This window comes from Ictalurus furcatus, chromosome 1 (assembly GCF_023375685.1).
Source record: "Ictalurus furcatus strain D&B chromosome 1, Billie_1.0, whole genome shotgun sequence".
Lineage (NCBI taxonomy): Eukaryota > Metazoa > Chordata > Actinopteri > Siluriformes > Ictaluridae > Ictalurus > Ictalurus furcatus.
Genome location: NC_071255.1, coordinates 23,869,015 through 23,888,595, shown reverse-complemented (window position 1 = coordinate 23,888,595; position 19,581 = coordinate 23,869,015). Strand labels below are relative to the sequence as shown.

Sequence of the window (19,581 nt, the reverse complement as noted above, 5' to 3'; positions counted from 1 at the left end):
AGTGGTTTTGATGTTATGTCAGGACATTTGTATATCAAGCCCAGTGCCTGGCAGTTTTAGCTAAATATGGAACACCAAAAGGACCATAACGTTCCGAAATATATCTTGTGCTTTTAATACACATATAACAAAATGCCTCATGAGGATTTTCCCCAGATTTTTCACACAATATGAGGTGTAAATTATGTGCCACTAACATGTGTTTGACACGTCAAAATAGATAGGTGTAAAAAATATGTGAAATAGGTATCAATTGCACCTTGAAAACTTGAAAAAACGTGTGAAGTGGGATCAACTACATGTGGTATTCCAACTGTTAGTAGTGTCAAACTAATTTTACATATTTTCCTAAATAAGACATGATCTAATTATAGTTATTTAAGTATGGTAAGATAGTTTTTTGTTTGTTTATAAGTATTTATATTTATATAATGGTTTGTTTATAAGTATGTATATTTATATAATGGTTTATGTGAGTTTAAGAAAGAGATTTTTGCATGGCTCTTTGAAGGAATAACAAAAAAAAAAAACCCTTTAAAAAAGTACATGCATTCTAAATGTGAAGGTATGTTAAGGGTTGAATAATTCAATGTTATGTCTTTAACATTGTGGCACCACACACTGAGGCTAGAATAATAAAAAAAAACACTTTATAAATTTAACATTTATTTCTCTGTTGGTATATCAGACACAAACACTTAAAAAAACTGTTTATGTGACTTTGACTTTTAATCCATGTAAATAAAAAATATTTCTTTAACAAATGTATTACTTTAAAAAAAAAAAAAATAACAGAACATAATTTCTTGTGTAACAGAAACACCTCCTCTATTTTCCCTCTGTTTAATCACACATTATTTACATCACACTGTGAGGCATAATTGATACCCGTTTTGCGTGGGGTTTTTTTGTGTGGATGTTTTAAGGCTTAATTAATGTCTGTTTGACAGGTTTTTTTTTTAACATATCCATTTTATTTCATTAGTGCCACATCATTTACACTTCATAAAGGTGTGAAATGTCTAATTGTAATTGTAATTATACATATATATATAATTTGATGATAAGATATAATTTGATGCTTTTATGGCCTTTTTGCCATTCCATATCTAGTGAATCTGCTTCACACCAAAAACTATTTCACATTTATTCAATTTATACTGTATATGTCCTTGTATGTACAGTTATTGAATATTTTGATTATATTTGAGAGCCTACATAAGCATCCAAAGAAGTAAAAGTTTTAAGAGGAAGTAAAAATGCAGCAAAAATTCATAAGTGACAATTTTACAACACTGATTCATAATGCTAGTGGTTTTCTAACAGCGTTGATATTGCTGGCTATTGTGTATATGAATAGATTATTTTAAGATAGTAATATTTATTTTTGCTTTACTTATAATGGATTTAGATGGATTTTTATTGGGGTTTCATGTACATTAAAATAATGCAGTACGGATGGGTGTGTGGTTTTACTGTGCGTCTCACAGCTGGTATGGATTTCAGTGCTGGCTAAAATAGATGCTCATTTGTGAAGAAAAGTTGCTTCATAAAAACATCGTAATATTTAGTTAGCATTTAGGTGAAGAAACTTATTTATTTTGACGTGGGGTAATATTTTGTGGTCATAATTTATGACCACAAAAATAGAAACATACAGTAGCACAAATGTGATACAATTAGCTTGTGTGAAAGTAAAATAGCAACATGCCAGCATTAATCAGCAAATTATGCTTGTGCTGGCATGGAAATAGGGCATTGTACTGTATGTTATAAAACAGGAAGCTTATGTCTGACATCATAAATAGCTAATCTACAAAGATTGATATGTCTTCTGCATTCTCATCATCACTAAACAATGATATGAGAGCTTTCATAACATTAATCTAAAAACCAGACAGGCAGGATTTTCACAGAGACAGCTATTCCACTGTGTCAATGTGAGAGTCTGATCTGATAAGCCAGACACTTTTTTTTTCTGTTTTCTTTACTAACAAGGTGATTGGCTCTTTTTGGTGAAGGGTGGGGCTTTCCATAATACAACTGTAAACAATCTTTAAAGTTATGAGCTACTGCCATTCAAATGTTAACCAGTGGACTGTCTCCACTGCTGATAATGTCTCTGCCCACAGCTCTGAACAGCTCAACCCTGCAATATTTCACACATGTACAGTATGTAAGAAGATACAGTATCAAGAGTCTCACTTAGCAGGCTGGTAGGAGTAGGTGGGTGCGTGATCGGCCGTGCCGTCCACACAGAGAGGCTGCTGCTGCCCGCTGGCATCCTGGGAAGAGGGAGGAACACTCTGCGGAGAAGCCTCTGTCACCACACCCTGAGAGATAGAGATATCATAAACATGGGCATGTCTCTGACAATCATGTGAGCAAAAGCAAAAACAGAAAGCATCTGAAATTGAAATACTGAAAGAAAGTCAAAGGGAAAGGGATTATGAAGTTACTTAGGCCACGTCCACATTAATCCAGATGATCTGAAAACTGCATTTTCGTTTTAAAACGCTCTTCCTCTACACCGGTGTTTTCAAGAGTCTTCCGAACATTGCTCGTCCACACTGAAATGGCTGAAAAGGCTTACATATTTATACTGCACATGCATTAAAAACATAAGGAGCTTTGGCCTGAGTCATATCCATCAGGCGTTTATTTAAAAGTGAAGGTTGTAAGAAGTGACATTAATCTTTAACAATGCTATCAAACTGGAAAGCAGGCACAATAGCTGCAGTACAACATCCATCTTGTTTGTTTTGAGTTGAATGGGTCACATGACTAAAATATGACTAAACCTAACCTTATAACGCGAAAATGGCGTTTTCAAATGTATGAACATGGGAGAGCGTTTTCTAACATTTTCTAGCATTTTCTAAGATGGCATTTTTAAATAAACGCCTGACAGATATGATGCAGGCCAAAATATAGGGCTGACAGAACATACGCAGTATATGGATGCAAGAGTTTTCAGATGTTTCAGGGTGGATGAGCAATGTTTGGAAAACATTTGAAAATGCCACTGTAGTGGAGAGCGTTTTAAAATGAAAATGCAGATCCATGCAGTTTTCAGATCCATGAGGATTGATGTGGACGTAGCCTTAGAGTTCTTTTTTTCCAAAAGAGTAAATACTATTGTATATATTCCCAATGATATGGGAGAAAACAATATTTTGGGACGACTGATGATTTATTAATTATATCAGCACATAATAATAATAATAATAATAATAATAATAATAATAATATGTTATAACAGTATCTTGCTTTATTTAGGCATGTCCAGTAATTGTTTCATCATCTCCATAATTTCGACTAAGAATTTATTAATGATATGCTCAAAGGATTATGTCAATTCAGTCACTGTATATCTGAGTACGCAACTGTCACTTTTCCCTTTTCACGTGAAAAAAAAAGAGAAATATTCTGTGAAGACCAAGATTGCATATGTGCATGTTTGCTATGATTGATAGTCACTGGTTCTGTCTGAAAAGTCAATCAGTTACACTGTTTTAATCAGATTTAAAAGCAGTTGATGTAGTTGGATTACATGGCTAGCATCTTTCATCATTTGGCCAATAAGCTTGATTTCCTTGTGACTGAATGACCCTGATATTACCAATCTAACATTAGCCTTTCTCTTTTGGTGCAGCAAAAGGACACTTCAAACAGATGCCGGTGTTTTCACTTTAGCAAATCATGTGATTACAGACATCTCGTAAGCCTTGATGGTGGAATTCTGCAATGACACACATTCGTGTCTGATCCTGATTATGATTAATATTTTCAAGGGGACTCTCTGTCAGATAATTTGTGAGACTACTGCTGATTAAGTAATGTTCTGGATCAGCTCTAATTCAGCTGGTCCTCATTAAGCTCAGTTCCGGTGGGTGGCTGAAGCAGAGAGGCTTAATACAAACTCTATGATTTTCAAAATCATAAAGAGTGCTTGTGATCTGTTGTCTTGTCGGTTTAACAGTCGGTACATGATGCTTACATATTACACACATCTTTCATCCAGAGTGCTCCCTGACAACAAGCACCTGATCCCAGAAATAAACAAGGGAACATTTTTGACATGATTTGGCAAAAACCGAGCATGTGCATATTTCTTTAGTTGTTGTTTGTGCATGCTTTTGAATTATGAAGAAACATGAAATAATAGAATCTCAAAAAAAGTTTTTTTTAAAAAAATTATTATTATTATTATTTTTTAGTATTTTAGCTCTTAAAACGAAATAAGCATTTATGTTCTTGGCAAAGCACTGTCAGCTATACTTCTATTTTTTGGTTGCACAAAGAACATGGAGTGGCCTTCTCATGATTTCTCTTCTAATTGTTCCTGCCTCAACTTCCAATACTTTCCTCTTATATTAATTGTTATACTACAGCATGGCTATGGTATTTCCTCAACACATTCTGAAAAATCAGAAGGTGTTGAGTAATTTTCTCTAACAGCACTGCTGTGACAATACGGCAAATCAGAAGTATATTATATATATATATATATATATATATATATATATATATATATATATATATATATATATATATATATATTTCACATGGACTTGGGATCACATCATATTAGCCAAGTAAAAAATAGGTTTAAAAATGTGGTGCTCATGTATAATCATTGGTACGATTACATTTATTTAACGTTTATGGAAGGAGGTTCCAGTGACAGTAAAGCTGTTCCTTTAAGTTTCCCAGTGTGGAAAGATTTTATGACAGAGGACTGTGCTTTGTGCAGCTGCAATTTTGTCTTATTAACTTATATAAAGAAAGAAATTAGCTTGGTGAGGAAGTGGCTATTTATAGCTGCTATAAATTAACCAGGAACTAGCTTGTTTCATAGATGCTCCATAATGTCAAATATCTATAACTGGATAAAAGAAAGACATGTTTTTTTTTTTTTTTTTAAATAAATAACATTAAATGTAATTGTTGGGCGGCTGTGGCTCAGGTGGTGGAGCGGGTTGTCCACTAACCGTAGGTAAGTGTCCTTGGGCAAGACACTGAACCCCAAGTTGCTCCCGATGACAAGTTAGCGCCTTGCATGGCAGGTCTGCTACCACTGGTGTGTGAGTGTGTGTGTGTGAATGGGTGAATGAGACACAGTGTAAAGTGCTTTGGATTAGCGCTAAGGTTAAAAATGTGCTATATAAGTGTAGATCATTTACCATTCAATATCTGGGCTGCATCGCACCACCATGATGTTAATTAATTTCCTATAATGTTGTGTTTTATTCCTCACTTGTCACTGTTCTTATGCTGATGCTTGTATATCATGTAAGTAACATCTCTAAAATGCCATATTATTATGAATCAGACAGATGCTGAGAAAGTAGTTAATGCTTCCCAAGCCTCTGGATGCTGCACCTTTTAGTGAGCTAGTTCAGAATGTGGGAGGTTGCATTCCTATCAGGGAATGTAGATCAGAGCACATATCAGTCTTATTGAATCTAAATTGGTAAAAATGTCAAAAATGGTTTAGCCTGTTGATGTCTTGAAGCAATATATCCCATCCGAGCACTTTGCTCAGCTGAGATGTGTCTACTGCTAATGCCAGAGATGGTACTGTGTTGCAAATGTTGAAGGGGAAGTTGTGACAAACACAAAAATGTTACTGCTGTGACAGGAAATGGGTAAAGTCAAGTAGTATACAGTATGGAAAGTAACGGACATCTTACCTCCACTGAGATGGCTGAGGCAGGCACCGCAGTGTACTGGGGAATGTAGGTTCCCTGCATAGGAGCTGCAGCAGCTGCCGCTGTCATGTACTGCAAAGAAGAAGAAGCCTTTATTTGTCACATATACATTACAACAAACTTCTTTTTTCACAAAGCCCAGCTTGTTAGGAAGCAGGGGTCAGAGCACAGGGTCAACCATGATACATCACCCCTCAATCAGCGAGGGGTGCTCAAGAGCCCACTAGTGGCAGCTTGGTAGTACCGGGGCTTGAACTCCTGACCTTCTGATCAGTAAACCAGAGCCTTAACCGTTGAGCCACCACTGCTCAAACAGAGGAATAACAGCCACTCTGGTCAGACTCTGGTCAGAACATTTTATTGGACTGTTTACTGGATTGAGTGGGCTACTCACAGTGCCAGTGGTGCCAAGGGACAGATGGTTCATCTGCTGGGTGAGGGGCCCCATCATGTTAGCTGGCTGCATGGATATGGTGTGGTCCATGGCTGGCGTAATCACAGCACCCTGTGGGTGGGCACAAACACACACACGTAAGTATACATATATATAAAGAAAAACCATCACAGGTCAGAACTCATGGACGAGGAAATTACTGCCTATTCAGTTCCATGTCTGGATAACCTTCCTCCAAGTTAATGCTTGTATAATGCAACACATACACAATCTCATTCACATTCAGAAATCTCTCTCTCTCTCTCTCTTTCTCTCTATCATACAATGGAATGATCCGAATCACTCCAGCTGGGCCCTATTATGGGGGCCAGACATGTGTTGTTCCACTTCAACAAATGAAATAATGTGATCCAAATGCGCGTCATGCATACTTCTGCAGAGATGATGCATTGCTCACTTAGTGCCGGGGCTCGCACACACTGCGGCTGTGTTTACGTTTCAACCACGCTGCTTCATGAGTGTTAACACATGTGAGGTAAAAGGAGGCGCAAGCTCCTGCCATTCTTAACCGCTCACCTAAGATCTCAACTGCGTTCCATTGCGTGAGTGAACATCATGTGTAGCAGTACAACGCACACTCATGTCTTGATTGCGATTAATAAGTCCAAAGGGATTCTCAGTCAGGTAGTTTGTCAAAAAGGAGTTCTTTCCTGAAGTTTGGCTAGGTTCCGATCATGTCTGGAATAACCACAGTGCTGACTAAAGTGTGTGCTTTTAGGTGTTTCTGAGTGGACCTGCTCTATATCTAATCAAATAGTTTCATCATGTGTGCTACCCAGGTTGTCCTCCAGGAGTTATTAGGAGTGCTTCAGTTTGCCGCATTGCGTAGCTTGAGCATAGTGGGGGTACGTTATTTAGCACTGAATTCTTTGTATAAATAAAACATAATAATAGGACAATATAGGAATGGAGTACAACTGTGAGCTTCTGTAAAATCGAAACTCCACCCATCATTACTGAGTCACTGAGTCAGACTTGAATGGTTTTAGTGACGTCAACTGGTAAAACCAGAAACTAATTAAGAAAAATGTTGTACATAAGAATATAATACTTCCCATATTTGCAATCTGACTGGCTGACATAAATAACAGGAATGAACCGTCATCACAGTGTTTCTTCATCTATATTCATGCAGAAACATAAAAGAGACTTGTGTTTCTTCAATCTCTTGCTCATATGTTACCTCAGGACAAAATGAGGTCATATACTACCGTACAATCTGCTATCACCATTGACTATAAAGCAGGACTGGCCCCCAGTTCACCCCAGGCAACATTTCAACAAAGGTCTATGCTACTTTACACATCAATTTTAATGCTCACTTATATGCTGGATGATAGCATATGTTGTTGCTACCTGTGATTAGTTTATTCGGACAATCCAGAACTAAATTCTTATAACACGGGAAGTTTGTATTGGGTAGAACACAGTGTAAGGCAGGTATCTGTTACAAAAAAAACCCAAAACCCTAAAGGGTTCTTTGGTTCTATGAAGAACACCACAACGAAGTCTACAGAGTTATTTAAGAAGACTTGAAATAAAGAATGAACGTATTGAAATCATTCTCATGGCTGGATCGGGAAGCTGTTGCAAGGTTGCGATATGTGTATATATATATATATATATATATATATATATATATATATATATATATATATATATATATATTTGGCTTCCAGATGCATGTATATTGTAGATTAGAATTGGGTCAAAGACAAAAAAAAATAATACATAAAATAAAATACATATTACAAGTTCAAAAACTCATATAACATTCAATAGTCATTCAGAATAGCAGGCTTTATAAAATTCTAACATGAAATGTTTATGAAAACCTAATTCATTGATTCATCTTCAGTAGCTGCTTATTCTTAGTCAAGGAGGCAGAGTACACTCTGGATGTACAAATGATTTCGCCCCACTGCTTTTTACGATTTTTCTTTGTTTTTGTTTTTGTTTTATTTGCTGTCTTAAAAACGCTTTCCATTCTGACCCATCTAAAACCTTGCAGTCTACACTGTGCTGTACAATACATGCATGCCTGTATTTGACAGACTGTGTATACCATACTGACCGATAAGTCATGAGAATCCAGTGAACAATGGACTAGTTCAACAAAACAGACTTCATGTTAAAACCATAATGAACTTTCCTTTACTTTCACACTATCCGTTGTTACCCAGATGAGGACAGGTTCCCTTCTGAGTCTGGTTCCTCTCAAGGTTTCTTCCTCTTAACATCTTAGGGAGTTTTTCCCTCACCATCATCGCCACTAGCTTGCTCAATAGGGATAAATTCACACACTTAAAATCCGTATCCTGTGTTTATATGTTTCTATAAAGCTGCTTTGAGACAATGTCCATTGTTTAAAGCGCTACACAAATAAATAAATTGAAATAAATAAATTGAATTGAGCATCCTGTAACTGTAATGTGACGGTAATTAGTGATTAGGCAGATACAAACTAATATTCCACACAGATAATCGAACGTGTCTGACACTGAACTCCCAGTTGGCAGAATCGTATTTATGCAGTGCAGTTAGCTCCTAAAAGCTTTCATGTAGCATTTAGCAACAGTATTATTTTGGAGTTGAACGTTGCTTTGAGAGTGCACATTTCACATGCGCAAAAATATACACGCTTTCTCTCTCACAGACACACATGTACACTCAAAGTGCACTCAGACGCTGTGTATGTCTCTGTGCGAGTGCAGCTCAGCGGTGCTTGTACTGTCAGTAAGTCTGTTTAAAGAATAAACTGTACAGACACTCAGCGTCAGAGGAGCTCTGTCTTTATCCTATCCGTCAGAACTAAACTGTTAGAGCTGTTCCTCTCATCTCTGCTACGCCCAGGGCCTCCAGCTACGAGCTCCCCCACCTCCAACACACTCCCATAATGAGAGGAGGAAAACGAGATTGCCGCTGAATAATTCTCCACTCTCATTTACAGTTGTATCAGTGAGAGACACAGACAGATGATTAAGCTCTGCATGTGTTGTGTGTGAGTGTGTCTGTGTGTGAGTGTGTGTGTGAGAATTAATACATTTCCCCATAGGGCATGTATGCAGTCAGCAAGAGAGCATTTCTGCAGAACAGAGAGACTGTCTCGCTCTTTTGCTTTTTCTCAGACAACAGCTGAAATGTTCCTTTAAAAATCCAGAAGCATAATGACCTGAAACTGACTCCTTGATGTCAAAAAAAATTTATTGTCTCGACTTTGAACCCTTGATATATAAACTAGGATGAGACTTGTCTCCAGTGACATCACAGGAAGGGAAGCTGATGCCAAGAGGAAAGGGAAGTGGCTTTGTTTGTCCCTCAGAGGCAGCAGTGCAGAAGAAAACAAACTTCCAGGGAGGATGTTTCATATCAGTGTGTGATTGCGACACACAAACATGATATATAGGCATTTACTCTGGAACTGACTGCAGTCCCAGCCAGGAAAAATTCATCATCATCTTCACTGCTTTATCCCAGTCAGGGCTGTAATGGCGCTGGACTGTAACCAGGAATTACTGCTTAATAATATATAAAAAGGACTATTATGTGTTATTATCAAATGATATTTCTTTCATATTGTAAAAGACGTATTTTTTTTTAGAATGACTCTCTCAAACACACACACACGCACACACACACACACACGCACACACACACACACACACACACACACACACACACACTAATTACAGTAACTGCCAAAGCATACCACCTTTTCAAACCCTGCAAACACAGCATGTTCTGGAGAACGGAGCCGTGATGGAGCAGAGATAAAAGCGTCAAATCTTTATTCAAACATTTGCTCTTTTGTCTCAACAAATGGCTGTGACTGGCACTGATTTAGGGAAGGGTCTCGTTTCCTTTCTTTTCCACTCAGTGGCCGTTCCGCTCTAAGCGGATTTGTAATAATGCACTGTGTTGGTGATTTGTTAATGTTCATTTCCTGAGAGGGATTTGGGACTATTCACATAGGTATTCTTCCCCTGGATAAGATGTAGAAAGAGTGTGTGTGTGTGTGTGTGTGTGTGTGTGTGTGTGTGTGTGAGAGAGAGAGAGAGAGAGAGAGAGAGAGAGAGAGAGTTTTTACCTTGAGAATTAGATAGACTGCATGGGACTACTCCCTGTTTATTTATAGCTAGAGTGTGTGCTGCATGTACACTATGGTGGAACACACACAGAAAATGTTGTATGGCACCTTCACTGAAAACTGATGCATCTCACAAAAGATGCAAATCACATAAGGTATACACACACACACACACACACACACACACACACACACACACACACAGAGTGCAGTGTCCGGAGACAGCCTCCATTGTGTGCTGATTTGCTTCAGTCCTCATCTCCGGTCGCTATGGTCACGTGTCTCCACGGTAACAAGGTGCCAAACACTGATCTACATCTCGTTACATTGCCTTCCTTTCCTCAAACGCTTTTAATTGTCTGCATTCTGTCCATATGGGAAGAGGGAAAAAAAGCATTTTGCCACGCTGACTCTAACATCCTCTCAACCGAAGTTTCATTTTTTATTCTTTCCTTGGTGGCTAAGGTTTCATCTGATGAGCTGCCAAAGAATCGGGCAAGAAGACCGTGCTATAAAACATGTTTACACGTTATCACCCTCAGGACAACACCCAAATCTGACACGTCTCCAGAAATATCATTATCTCGTTAGATAGAGTAATAGAGGCAGACATTCGGCCATTAGCCTCTCAGTTTGTCTCTCTTTCAGTTTGTATGACTCTGCACTGCAAAAAAAAAAAAACCCATCTAAGCAAATCTTAACAAATGTATCTGGTATTTCTTGTTATAAGATTACATTAAACCAAATATAAGATCATTAAACCTAATTCTAAAGATTATTACTCATTTCAGGTTTGTAGTTTTCTTATTCTATTGCCAGATGATTTTGCTTCTATCTAGATATCAATGCTTAAAATGAGCAAAAATGATTTGCCAATAACACAATGATTTCAAATGAGTACAAATGGCTTGAAATAAGTTTAATAATCTTATAATTGGTTTGTTGTGACCTTATAATAAGAAATACTAGATACATTTGACTATATTGAAGGTATTTCCACTTGCTAAGATATTTTGCATTGTGAATCTTCCGTTTTGAATTTCGAGTGTGTTTTAACCGACAGCTGTGTGCAGATGTTGGCAACCCCTGTGATTTCTGTGTGGGAAAATTTTAAATGTACCTCTGTCTACAATTATTAAAAACAAAACACCACCACCACCACCACATCAACATCAACATCAACAAGAACAATAAGAACAACAACAACACCTCCAATTAGGTAAAAATAAAAACTGAAAAACAACAAGAAAAAAGGAAATATCAAGAGGAAAATAGTCTGAAAAACAAAACTAATACAAAACAAAAACAACCAAATAAAGATTCCAGACATGCACTGGAGAAAAAAACTAACAAAAACAAACAAACAGACAAACAAACAAACAAAAAAAACAAATTGGTGCTTTATGGGATATTAAAAAAAAAATTCAAACATTAATATATTGACAGAAACTATTTGCCATTTTTTGCTACTAGTGATAAGAAAGAATGATAACTTGTGATAACAAGTAACAAAAAAAATTCTTTGTCTTTTTCATTATTCTGTCTTAAGGTTATAAATATTATATATATGTTATATAAACATTGGCACCCTGTCCAGGGTGTACCCCGCCTTGTGCCCGATGCTTCCTGGGATAAGCTCCAGGTTCCCCCGTGACCCTGAAAAGGAGTAAGCGGTTGAAGATGGATGGATGGATGGATGGTTATATAAACTAGTGCACTACAAAATGTGTGAAAGGGTCATGGCTGTAAATGCCTGGCAGTAACTGGTCAGAAATATGGCAAAGGAAAATAATGCTTCTTCAAGCATGGGTACAAATGCTGAAAATCAACTGAATACAGAGAAGATGGTGCTAAATAATAAAGAATTAAATAATAATATACATATCCATCCATCCATTTTATGTACTGCTTATCCTACACAGGGTCGTTGGGAGCCTGGAGCCTATCTCAGGGAACTTGGGGCACAAGACAGGGGACACTCTGGATGGGGTGCTAATCCATAGCGGGGCACAATCACACACACACACTCACACACCCATTCACACACTATGGACACTTTAGAGATACAACTCATGTCTTTGGATTGGGGGAGGAAACCATGGGACCTGGAGGAACCCCCCGAAGCACAAGGAAGAACATGCAAAATCTGCACACAAAGGGCAGAGGTGGGAATCAAACCTCCAACCCCTGTGGTGCGAGGCTACAGTGCTAACCATTGAGACTCTGTGCCTCCCCTAATATATTTTTTAAATATTTTTTAAAAGTGTATCCATTATAGAATTTTTGTGTTTTTTGGCCAATATATCCAGAACTCCTGGTCTGTCCTCTGGCACTCATTCGGGTGTCTAGTCTATCCACTAGTCAATTTTGTCAAAACATGTCAAAACATGCTGCTTGCAATCCATAATACACTATGTGTTTGGTTCATTCCTGTGATTCAGACAAATCAGGGTTGAATTTGTGTTCTCAGTAGTCTCTACTTGCCTGCATACTGAAACCATCTCTCTCAAGTGCAGTTAGACTGGTTGTTTATTGGTCCATACCTAGTGTTAGTGTTCACACCTGAAAAAATCACATTGCACCGTGATGGGAAGTGTGCCAGTGTTCAAATTCCATCCATCCATGTTCTATACCGCTTATCCTTACTGGGTCATGGGGAACCTGGAGCCTATCACAAGGTGGTGAACACCCAAGACAGGGTGCCAGTACATCACAGGCCACAATCACATACACATTCACACACCTATTCATACACTTTTGGACATACCAAACAGCCTACAATGCATGTCTTTGGACTGGGGGAGGAAACTGGAGTACCCAGAATAAGCCCCAAAGCACGGGGAGAACATGCAAACTCCACACACACAGGGCCGCGGTGGGAATTGAACCCCCAACCCTGGAGGTGTGAGGCAAATGTGCTAACCACTAAGCCACCACGCCCCCTAGGGTTCAAATTAAACTGACTAAATACTGTACACTTTCACTGTATAAGTGAATGTGTCCTGTGTTGCACTGCCTCTTCACTCTTTTCTTCCTTGATCCCTCTCTCTCTCCCTCCCTCACTTCCTTTCCTAATACCTTGTGCTTGATTCGTTTTGCAGGTTATGGAACCTGAATGCCCGAGGCGGCTGAGCGAAGACTTTTAAGGTATCACCAATATCCTCTAAACTCCAAAGGATCACTAGTGGTTCCGGACTCTCACGAAAAAAAGATACCCAAGAGCATAAGAGGTTAAGAGAAACAAAATCCTCAACCCAGACTGGTTAGATAGAAGGACTGAGGCCTTAGATTAGTGTGCAGTAGAGTGCAGGTACAAGGGAGACAGTGGGCAGAGCTCCAAACATGTGCTTGGAGTTACCTTCCCTTTCAGAGAGGTTTTAAGTGTGCGTGCATGAGTGGTGAATTTTCCAAGCCTGGAGTGGCAGGTGCCCTTCCTGCGTCCTTATTGTCTATGCAACAACAAGATAAAGAGAGAGACGGCGAGAAAGGGTAAAAAGGAGAATGCGTGAGAGTAAACCAGTGCTGGGAAAGGAGGTGGTGCAAAATTCCATACTCCCAGCCTTGTAGAGGCAGATGAGAAAATGTGAGATGGGACCTGCACGCTCTCTCTTTCTCTCTCACAGCCACCAGGGGGCAGGACTAGGACTGAGCTTTCGATTCCCAATGGTACTCATAACCAGTAAATCACTTTAACCTGTTCACATTCTTTTTTCTTTGACCCTGTGCAAACTAAAAAAAAATATATACACTCCCATGCACACATGCAGAAACATACATACACAGTGACACATTAAAATCTCTCGCTCTCTCTCTTTCTCTTTTTTTTACTCACTCACTCACTCTGTCACTCACAGAAACAAATAATTTGGACTTACAGTAGGTTGCATAACATACTGCTGGTGAGGCATCCAGGATGTACTCTGCACCTGTTGGGAGAAGAGCATTTCCTCACTTTTCCCTTCTTTTCCTCAGAAACCCCCAAACCAGCAATGGCAGGAGCCAGAAATACAGCGTGATAATTACAGTGGGATCGGAATGCCACAAGGAGCAATATTGTCTCCTAATTACAGCAGCGCAGCAGCAGTTTCATCATCGTAGCTCCGTCTGGCCCAAAATCTCAACTTTCATCTCCCCTGCCTCGCTGCTCTGCTCATAAAGCCCTGCCTAAATATTCCTTATTATTGCATTTGTGCCTCAACCAATGCAGCTATTGTTTTTCCGAATGGGAGAGTTAGTGAACAGCAGAAATCTCTGTATCTACACGAGGAATATGGTGTCAAATGTGTTTTAAACACGTGCTGAAAATGTGCATTGCTCATTGTGTACCCTTTGAGACAGATTTGGTAAGGATGCTCTGAGGCTTGGTGCACTAGTGTGATCATCTAGCACGAGGTTCTTTAAGGTGTGTAAGCACACACCTCGTCTCTCAGCTTGCTGCTGAAAGATTCATGTCCTCTGTTCTCTCTCGCGCTCTCTCTCCCTCTCTCTCTCTCCCTCTCTCTATATATCCTATCTCTCTTCTATTTAAATTTGCAAGAGATACAGTTACCTCTTTTCCTGTACTTTCAAAGTTAGAGGTGCTTTTGCATTGATTTGCTGTCAACCTTAGCTGGAGTCATCTCTGTATTTTGCTGCAGTGTGTGATTCAATATTAATTAACGTGGGCCGGGAGGGGTGTTTGCATGTAATACCACTATACTCAATTAGGAGCTATTCTTCCCCTGTGTGTAATGCTACAGCAAATGTATTCTTTCTGCTAAAGTAGGCGGGTCTTTGGAGGCTGCTTAGAGTGTGTGTGTGTGTGTGTGTGTGTGTGTTTGTGCGTGCATGTGTGTGTGTATGAGCAGGGGGCATGTTGTCGTGAGGACAGGAAGAGGTCCAGGATCTAAAGGGCTTTGCTTCGTTCCCAGCTCAGCTCTGTGTGTTGTTTAGTTTAGCTTAAGCCAAATCAATTAGGAATGTTCATTGCTCACAGTCAGTGTTTGTTCTTTCTGTGTCCCCCCCACCTTTTTTTTCTCTGTCCCTCTGTCCTTGCTGGTCAAGGCTGAATCAGAGTTCATAACTTAGCAAATAAAAGGAGGAATTGTATTTGGAGCATTTGAATAATTGTGCGTTTAAAATTAGAATATGTGTTGTTTTCTTAAGCATCTATACAGTATACACAAAGAGTGCAATGAACGCATCGAGCCGCACTTCAATTAACAGCCATACACAGGATACAAATGACATTTTCAGCTTCAGTGCTTTTTTAGGCTACAGTGTAAATGATGAAAATAAATAAATGAGTGCCATCAGTGTATCGTATTACACTATTTAAGGACGCACCAATTGTTAGAAAAAAGCTCTTGTGTGGCTGATATGGTGGCAGACGTACATGGCTGAGCTGAAATGATTGACTGAACTGAGACAGAAGCTATTGTCCATCAACAGAGCTCTCCTTATAGCTCAGTGACCGGTTTTCCTTGAGTGCTATGTCTACAGTAAGGCCTGGGAGGTTTCTCCAGGCTGATAAATACCTAGGAGTTGAATCACCATGTTCAACTCCAGCCTCAGAGTAGCATCTGATGATGAGTCTGGAACGGCCTCTATCAGCTGGTATTTGCAGGATCTAGCTGCCACAAAAGTGTCCGTATTTGAATTGTATAGTGACGTAGTACGCATGGAATGCACTTTTTTTTTTGCACAGTGCTAGTCATGAAGAATTGCCACAGTGCAGGCATTTTAATAAAATTTTATTAAACATAAAACGACCACAAAAATAACTGCAAGAGTTTGCAGGATTCGTCAGAATACATTAGGGAATGGGCAAATTAAAATACAGTCCTGTGCACACCTCTAAACCCCATTAAAGTGATTTCAAAGTGATAATGTTACATTAAAGCAACAGAAAATAATTACACAATGTGCCGTTGACTGTAGAAAGTGGCTTCATCTAGTGTGAAATATTTTCAGACTTACAAAGTATATTTAACCGGCTTTCTGTACCTTCTGCCTGCATTTCTTTACTGTCTGCCTCGCTTTTTTTCCACAGTGCTGACTGGTCGACAGTTCCCCAACGCAGTGACTAGTCCATACACACATATGTATAATAAATATAAAGCATATGACTTTACCTGATATGTGGAAACCGGAGATGCAGCGATGAATGGTGTGATTGATGTCTGGGCGATCATGCGGTTGGTGGAGATACTGTATGGAGAAGAGTAGAACCTGCGCACACACAGCCATACATCAGTCATGCATAATGACCGAAGCTCACGCAGAAAAAAATTACTTCAAATCTTTTCCATGTTTGTGGGGAAAGCACAAGGACTCATTTTACTTCATGTCTCTGAAGGTGCAGTGTATGCATGTGCACTTGCTTTACAGTGGTATGTGTGTGCGTGTGTATGTGTGGCTGATCCAGTGATTCCCTATAGCTGTCTGCCGGTGGAGCGATGGGCCATGACTTTATTTAGCATTGTGTACCCAGAGCGGACATGTTTCATTTGGTAGGCTTGTTGCTATGCTATATCGATTGGTGAGCCTGGTGGCTGAGTAATGGAGCGTTGGGAGTGAAATGCTGTCTGCTTTTAGCTTCTGCTCCTTACACGCGGCACATGACAACCTGACTAAACACATCTAATGTGTCACATGTTACCCCAATGACGGCATATGGCCAATTAGAGTAATAAAAACATAGAGGGAAGTATGGGACACCCTTCCACGTTTCAGTGGTCGCATTAGGTTTTCTCATGTGATTCTGGTTTAAGACCACGGCAGCTTGGCTCTTATTTATGTTAGCCATTAGTGGCTATGGCCTCCTGTCAGTAAGATGATATGGCCCATTAAACAATTGGAAAGGTCTAATTGAGAACAGAGCATTACTAATACTGCAGAATCGGCTCTTGACTGGCTACGAGAGGTTGCTGTGATTAGCTGTATATGAAGGATCTGGACATATCAGAAAAGCACAAATGTGGTAAAAGCTGCTATAGAGAAACAGAAAGCACTTTCTCTATCTGGCTCCCTTGAGCGAGTTAAGGACAACTTGAAACATAATGTGAAAATTATAATATATTTTTCTCCTGTATTGTACTGTGTCTCCGAGCAAAACTGAATATTCAGAGGAAACAATGCTAGTGTCTGTTGAGTTGTAATTGGACTACAAAATGAGCGATATTGCTGATTGGTTTTTTCCCTCCCTGTTTGCCCTTGGCTGATGAATCAGAAATCAGAAGAAAATGTCAGCGTAGATTAGGGCTGCAACTAACAATTAATGATAATTGATTAATCTGACGATTATTTCCTCGATTAATCGATTAGTTGGATTAAAAGGCTAGTTTTTATTTTCTGTATTTTTTTCAAAAAAAACATGCTATTTCACATTCTGCCCAATGTTATCCTTCAAATATTGTGCAAACTGAAGGCTATGAAAAAGGTATTAAATGTATCTATGTGCAAAGGATTCAAAAATATATTGGCATTATATTTTGAAAACAAAAAAAAAAACTAATTGTTCACAAGATTTAAAGCAGAAGTTAAATCACTATATTAAAAATGCTAAAAAAGAAAAAGAAAAGCACAAACTAAGTGTTAACTGGTAAGAGGTTGAATGTTCTGCAGCAACACACACATTCACTCATCTGAACACAGTAATACATTCTGTAAATGTATGACACTTCTTACATTTCTATACAATTACATGTTCTAACCCAATTACAGTTACCACTCTCATAAAAAAAAAAACACAGTTAATTTTGTTTCTAAATAAAGCTGAATATAGCATCAGACAACATATTTGATCTAAATTAATATTTTAGTCAGAGTTATTGCTCTTCCGTTCTATTGTGTGCTGTTTGATTGTTGCGTATGCGTGGATTCGCCCTCATTCGGTGAAGTTTAACGGAGACTCGCTCGTTGCCTTGACGAGACTTTATGTAAAATGGAAATACTGGTGTGGATTTCTAACATTTACAGATAAGGATATAAAGGTAACAATGTCATTTCTTTGCTGAAGAAAACATGTCTGGAACACATTAAACAGCACACGCATCTGTCGCGGCATCTGACCCGACAAGCCACGTTAATACACTTACCAGTTTGTTTGAAGCGCTTAATATAAAACCTGGATCATGCACTTTTCCCCCAGCAGCTCACTCTGTGACTTCTGCTTGTTTTCAAATGTGTTTTGTTCATAGAAATTCGTTTTTCACCATTGTGACATGACCTCATTGACCGGGGGGGCTTAGGGGTGTTATCCACAGTGACCTCACAGACCCAACTAATCCATGATGAAATTCATTGTCGATTATTTTAATTATTGAATATTATCGATTTTATTGATTAGTTGTTGCAGCCCTAGTGTAGATTATGAAAAACACTGATATTAGTGAATGACGAAGAATATGATCATGAACTAACAAGGTAAAAAACGAAATCAAGGTTTTGATTTCAGGTTGTCTTTAAAGCCACATTAATACACCATCTACCACATACTCCACCACATTAAGTTACTACTCCCTTGTTTTATCTGTGTGTGTATGTGGGCATGTGTGAGACGATAAGTGCTGTGTCAGTCTGCAGAGGAAGAGGGGCTGGATCTGCTCCCTAGAGGGCAGGATCATGGGCATTGGGGCTGGTAGAGCTGGCAGAAAGACAAAGCTCATATTTCCCTTACACAAGCAGGCACATCCAGCCCTGCATCCCGTACCTGACGAAACACTTACACCCTGCAGTGCAACAGCGGCACAAATGCAGATGGGGCAGGACAGCTTCTCTGTGTGTGTGCTTGCGTGTGCGTGTTTGGGCGTGGGTTACACTTGAGAATTAGTCATCATGCCTCAGACTTTTGCACCCCTTCTATAATACTGTCATGGCAGCTGAGGAGGAAACTAATAAACTAAGTGTGTCTGGAAGAAAAAAAACATAAAGCTAAAAATAAACTTACCCATTCTGCATTGCGGCAGGGTCATAGGGTAACGCCATGCCACTCTGAAAAGCAAAAAGAAACATGAAAAACAGTAAAAGAGAGTTTGTGCCCATATAGAAGAGAGACTATCACCAAAGTGAGACAGAAGCTGTAAATTGTACTGAGTCATGTCGGCTGAGGAGAAGAGCTGTCTGGCCAAATGCTCTTTATGTCTTTAAGAGCTTGGGCCAGGCCTTGTAACGGTGAATCTATTACCTTGCAGTCAGCCTGCATGAGCCAGCCTTGCTCTGCTTTGGTCCGCTTTGATATGGCACAAAGTTATTTGGTATTTACAAGTCTGCAAGAGACATTGCTCATGCTGACACTGCCATGCTGCCTAAGTGAATGAGAGCAGAGGGCGGCACTGCTAGCCCTG

General features: G+C 39.2%; 1 protein-coding gene across 2 annotated transcripts in view; it reads right to left on the bottom strand.

Annotated features, from left to right (window-relative positions):
• Window positions 1-19,581, bottom strand: part of rbms3 (RNA binding motif, single stranded interacting protein) — a 148,682-nt gene that overhangs the window by 5,924 nt on the left and 123,177 nt on the right. For both annotated transcript variants that reach the window (XM_053633386.1, XM_053633377.1), the window contains exons 8-13: window positions 19,185-19,228; window positions 16,369-16,465; window positions 14,131-14,181; window positions 6,109-6,219; window positions 5,697-5,786; window positions 2,206-2,333 (exon numbers count right to left, since the gene is read on the bottom strand). In XM_053633386.1, the coding sequence (XP_053489361.1) occupies window positions 2,206-2,333; window positions 5,697-5,786; window positions 6,109-6,219; window positions 14,131-14,181; window positions 16,369-16,465; window positions 19,185-19,228 (521 nt within the window). The remainder of the gene's footprint in view (window positions 1-2,205; window positions 2,334-5,696; window positions 5,787-6,108; window positions 6,220-14,130; window positions 14,182-16,368; window positions 16,466-19,184; window positions 19,229-19,581) is intronic.